The sequence below is a fragment of the Aethalodelphis obliquidens genome, unplaced genomic scaffold, assembly GCF_003676395.1.
Source record: "Aethalodelphis obliquidens isolate GAN/ISIS:26980383/991018 unplaced genomic scaffold, ASM367639v1 scaffold43, whole genome shotgun sequence".
NCBI classification, from domain to species: domain Eukaryota; kingdom Metazoa; phylum Chordata; class Mammalia; order Artiodactyla; family Delphinidae; genus Aethalodelphis; species Aethalodelphis obliquidens.
This window is the reverse complement of record NW_020837987.1, coordinates 15,401,635-15,406,638: the sequence shown is the minus strand read 5'-3', so window position 1 is coordinate 15,406,638 and position 5,004 is coordinate 15,401,635. Positions and strand designations below refer to the sequence as shown.

The 5,004-nt window shown below is 58.5% G+C and overlaps 1 protein-coding gene across 1 annotated transcript; it reads right to left on the bottom strand.

The window, feature by feature from the left end:
* Positions 1 to 4,560, bottom strand: LOC113605640 (cytoplasmic tRNA 2-thiolation protein 1-like). Its single transcript, XM_027079132.1, has 3 exons — positions 4,472 to 4,560; positions 2,542 to 3,085; positions 1 to 1,098 (listed from the first exon to the last, which is right to left on the bottom strand). The coding sequence occupies exons 2-3, from the start codon at positions 3,047 to 3,049 to the stop codon at positions 563 to 565; spliced, it is 1,044 nt and encodes a 347-aa protein (XP_026934933.1). The 5' UTR covers positions 3,050 to 3,085; positions 4,472 to 4,560; the 3' UTR covers positions 1 to 562.
* Positions 4,561 to 5,004: the final 444 nt, after the last annotated feature.

The following is a 5,004-nucleotide window of genomic DNA, read 5'->3' as shown; positions in this document are numbered from 1 at the left end:
AACACTTCCTCTCCGATTTATTGGCCTGTGGTGCGGGGAGCAGAGCGAGCTTGGCCTCGGTAACAAGGCTACAGCCAATGAGATCATGCTGGGTATGAAATGAGACGGCCTGCCCTGTCTGTACACAGCGCTCACACAGAAGCATCACGATTGCTGTAACTGACGTGCCCATCAAGTTACATGGTTTTGCTTATCCCACTGCAGGCAAACATGAAACATGAGGCACACAGTAGGCGCTCAAGAAGGGTTAGAACTATCTGAGCACGCCCAGAGCCCCACAGAGGTACAGGCAAGCGGCCCCCTAATTCCCACTCGCTCAGGAATGCAAAGTTGTACAGTTCTCTCCTCTCTGAGGCCCAGGGGTCCCCCAGACACCGAGGAGTCCTCCGCAGCCCCAGGAGCCCAGAGCCCCAGCTTCTGCAGGACCACAGGTAAGGGGTTCCGACCCCTTCCCAACCTCACACCGAAGCCCGGGCTAAGGTAACTCGGGTTCCTTCACAGTGTCATTTACAGGCGGCCCCGCACTCCCACGTCGTCGGATCCCAGCGGAGAACTGGAGTCTCTAGAAGCCGGGGATGGGCTCCGAAGTCGGGGGTCCGGACGGCTGTGGCTCCCGCGGCGACCCCTCCTCGTCCAGCTCCCGGCGGCCCTTGCCGATGGCCAGGCGGGGCCGGCCGCGGTTCAGGCCTTCCAGGAGGGCGCAGGCCTGGCAGAGCGCGCGGCTGGCCAGCGCCCCGCAGCGGGAGCAGGCGCCGGGGGGCGGGGGCCGCGCGGCCGGGGCCAGCGCCAGGCGCTCGGCCGAGTGCACGAGGTCCAGCACCGCCGACGGCCGCGCCGCCTCCAGCAGCTTGAGCAGGTCGCGCGCGTGGCCGCGGAAGGCCTCGGGCGCGTACACGCACTCCTCGGAGAAGTAGTCCAGGCGGCGGAAGTGCGCGTACAGCACCACCTCCTTCTGCGAGGCCAGCTGCAGCGGGCGGCAGCGCGGCAGGGCGCCCCCCTCGCCCGGAGAGCCCAGGCCCCCGCCGCGCGCCAGCCGGCCCGCGTCGCCCCGCAGGAAGTTCATGAGCACCGTCTCCGCCATGTCGTCGGCGTTGTGTCCTGGGGGAGAGACGCGAGCCGGTGAGGAGGGGGCGCGGGGGCCTGCGGGTCCGCGGGAGGAGACCCCGTGGTACCGTGGGGCGGCCAGGGGGAGGCTGCGGGTGAACCCCGCGAGAAAGGAGAGGGGAACACACCAGGCTCCCGTGGAGCAACTTGGGATGCCCTCATTTGCCCCCCTCTTATTGCAAACCAGGCTCTGTGCTCGGTGCCCTTTCAGGTTGTGAGTAACACTGCTTTACGCTACAGATACAATTTCCGTCTAGTGAAGTGTACTTCAGACCGCACAGACATCAAAATGGCATTTGATGGAGATGCTCAAGTGGGCTGTTGACACAAGTGCCTCTGGGAATGCAGATTATGGTATTTAGAAGGACCAGGGAGAAAGTAAGTGCATAGTTACACAACAGTCACCATAAATTTGAAGCTGAATCTCTGCTTATTCTGCAACTTGTCATCTTATACTTGAGTCTATAGTAAAACACCGGTCTTACGGCTTCTCAAGTCGGCCATACTTTCCCTCCTCAGGGCCTTTGCATAAGCTGTTTCCTCTTCTCAGAACCTCTCCCACCCCCGTTTTGTCCTTCACCTAGTTACCCACTCGGCTTCAGGTCTCCGCTCACTCAGGAAACACTTCTTTAATCCCCATGTTTCTCCCTTCACTAGGTCCTCCTGTGTCACTTTCCTCAGTGGCACAGGAAATAATTATAATCAGGTTATAATTACATATGTGAGAAACGAACAGGAGCAGAGACTGTCTTGTGTATCATCATAACGGCAAACATTTATATGTTTACCGTTTCTCAGTGTCTTGTCTAAGTGCGTCATACATAATTCCCATAATTCATCTAATTCCCAGTAACTCTAGGACCTAGATAGTATTAATATCCCCATTATATAAAAGAGGAAACCAAGGTTAGGTAGTTTGTTCTAGGCTATATAGCTTGCATCTGGCACACAATAAATGGTCAACAATTATTTGTTTAAGTAATGATTGGTACAGAGAAAGTGTTATCAAAGAGGAGAAGCGAATAGAGAAAAGGACACAGGTGCGTTCAGACTAGATGCTTCTGATGGGAGATGCCCCTTCATACCCCTCCTTTTGTGACAAGGGACACAATGTCATAAAAAAAAAAAGCGCAGAGAACCACAGCTCTAGCCCCTAGAGAGTACCCTACCACCCCTCTATTTGCCAGCGTGTGTGTACAAAGATGATGGCAGTGACTCAAAAGCTTACCATGCCCTATCTAAGGACATGCACATACTATGAACCTTCAGTGTGCATGCACAGCCCCTCCTCCTTTTTTAGCGTCTCCAATTAGGATATACGCAGTCTCCTTTACGACCTCTGGGGCATGCGCCTCAGTGGGATAACAGTGTCTGCCCCTCGCCCGCGCATGCGCCCGTTCCTCCCACCGCGCCCCTCTGTGCCGCGCCTGCGCTCACCCGTCACGACGTGCGTGGCTCCCACGCGGCGCGCCCCTTCCTCCAGCGCCCGGCGTCGCAGCACCCCGCAGAAGGTGCAACAGGAGCGGCTGCGGCCGGAGCCGGCCGTGCTGCGGGCCACGGCGTCCATCGTCCAGCCCCCGAAGAGCTCTGCGTAGGCCACGACGGTGAGCGGGAGCTCCCAGCGTGCTGCTTGCCGCCGCACGGCCGCCAGCGCCGCGTCCCGGTAGCCGCCGATGCCCTCGTCCACGGCCACGAGGTGCAGCGAGATGCCCAGGCGCGGGGCCAGCTCGCGCAGCACGTGCGCCAGCACAGTGGAGTCCTTGCCGCCCGAGGCGCCCACGGCCACCACGGCGCCGGGCGGCAGCAGGCGGCCCGCGACCACCGTGTGCAGCACCTCGGCCTCGAAGGCGGCGCAGAAGCAGGTGGTGCACAGCGCCTGGCCCGAGCGCGGACGGCGGAGGGCGGCTCGCGCCTTGTGGCAGGAGGCGCACTGCGGGGCGGGCATCGCGGGGTCCTGGCGAGGCGGGAGGGTCGGCTTCTCCTGGATGGGTGGAGAGGGGAGGCGGGTTACACGTGGATTCCAGATTAAGGGGTCGTTGCCTCCCGGCAGAATGCCTAAATAGTGCCCAGAGTAAACCCATTGTCTGGAACAGTCTTCTCTCAGCGCTGTGCAGGCCTGGCACTTTCAAGTCTCAGTTTAAGCTTTCATTCATTTGTTCAACAAATATCCACTCAGTGCCTCCAAAGTGCCCAACATTGGTTAGGCACTGGGGACACAGCAGGGAGTAAAACAGGAAGGGTTGCAGGCACTGAGTTCTAGTGGAGGGGCCGACCCAAAATAGTTTTCAGATATAAATAGGTTACCCTCTGAGCTCAGACCAGAAGGAAGAGAAGGAGTTAGGCATTAGATCAAGGTGGTAAGAATTTTCCGGATAGAGTTAATACCAAATGCAAAGGACCTGAAAGGGCAGGTCCTGTCTGTGTTCTTTTGGGTGGAAGGTGTGTGGGTGGTTCAAGACTGGAGAGGGTCGGGGGCTTGGAGATTGGCAGGGTGAGGAGCTTGGACTTTATTCTGAGTGAAACAGGAACCGCTGGATGGTTTTAAGCTGTATAGTCACAGGATCTAATTTCTATTTTAACAGGATCCCTTGGGCTGCGTGTGCATAGAGGGGTGGAGAGTGGCAAGGACAGACGTGGGCAGACCAGTGAGGAGGCTCCTGCAGTGATCCAGGTAAGCGGCAGTGGTAGCTCGGAGCAGAGTGGAGTTGGAGAGAAGTGGTCAGATTTTGGATCGCTTCCGGAGACAGAGTAGATGGGACTCTACCAAGTCTTGGGGGACGGCAGTGGATGAAACAGAGGACTCATGACAACTCCAACTTTTGTTTTGACTTGAGCACTTGTAAGGGTAGTGGGACCATTTAATAAAGAGGTGGTGGGGGTTAGGGAAGACTGGGGAAATATTGTAAGAGGAGTAAGCTTATGGCAAAGAATCTGGAATTTCTTTTGGGCATGGCCAGATTTGAGGTCCTTTGCTCTGCAAGTCTTTCCAGAACTCTGGCCTGGGTCGGGCGCCTCCTCTGGGCTTCCACGGCCGTCTGACCCTCACCGAAGGCCAGCCCTGACCACTCTAAGGCTGTAATCAGGACAGAAGAGGATGCGCTCCTACCGCACCCAGCTTGGGCGGTGGGAACAAGGAGTCAGACCCGGCCGGCAGAGTCCAAAGCGGGTCAGCAGGGACACCAGAGGCTTAGGGCACTCCCGCGTGGAGGGCCGGCGGTAGACCGGCTTTGGGGGGATCACGGAGGGGAGTGCCATCTCCCGAGGGATGCCTACCGAATGCGTGGGAGAGAAATATGGAGACCATCAACTCCTCCACGGCAGCACGACCAAGGGCCGAGATCGACCCGCCGCGGGAGGAGGCACTCACCTGAGTAGAACCCGCGCCGGACGGTCCAGGCTCAGAGAAAACGCGGAAGCAGGTAAGATAACTACGACTCCCAGAAAGCTTTGGGTCAACCCGCGAATGACTCCCAGGTGCCCGTGCGGCGGTTCGGCCTGGAGCGCTTATGGCTCTCGGACAAGCTGGGCCTACAACTCCCGGCGATCCTCGCGGTGGTGTCTTTCGTTCCCGCCTACGGTTCCCAGAGTGCTCCATGCCAGTGCGGTTCGATTTCCGAGTGCGCCTGCGCAGGAGCTGGTGAGGCGTGTGATTTGGGTGCTGACATGCGCGGCGCGCTGTGGTTTATTCCACAGATGTATGTTTTTTAGATTTTCTGCTCTTGTGGGAGCATGGTAGAGTTTGTGGTGGGGGTGGAGAGGCGTCAGGGCGGGGTACAAAGGGGATAGGGGTGCGAAAGGGAGAGTAGCGAGTGCGGTGGACCGGTTCCAAGGATCGGGGATACAGTTTGGGTTCTTGCGCGCGCCCCCACTGACGTGAGAGCGGGTGTGCGCCCCGGCTGA

Bases quoted from the DNA above. Each gene is read 5' to 3' on its own strand.
- LOC113605640 (XM_027079132.1), bottom strand. From the start codon at position 3,049: ATGCCCGCCCCGCAGTGCGCCTCCTGCCACAAGGCGCGAGCCGCCCTC. The intron at 1,099-2,541 runs GTGAGCGCAGGC...TCTCTCCCCCAG, and splicing joins AGCCACGCACGTCGTGACGG to GACACAACGCCGACGACATG.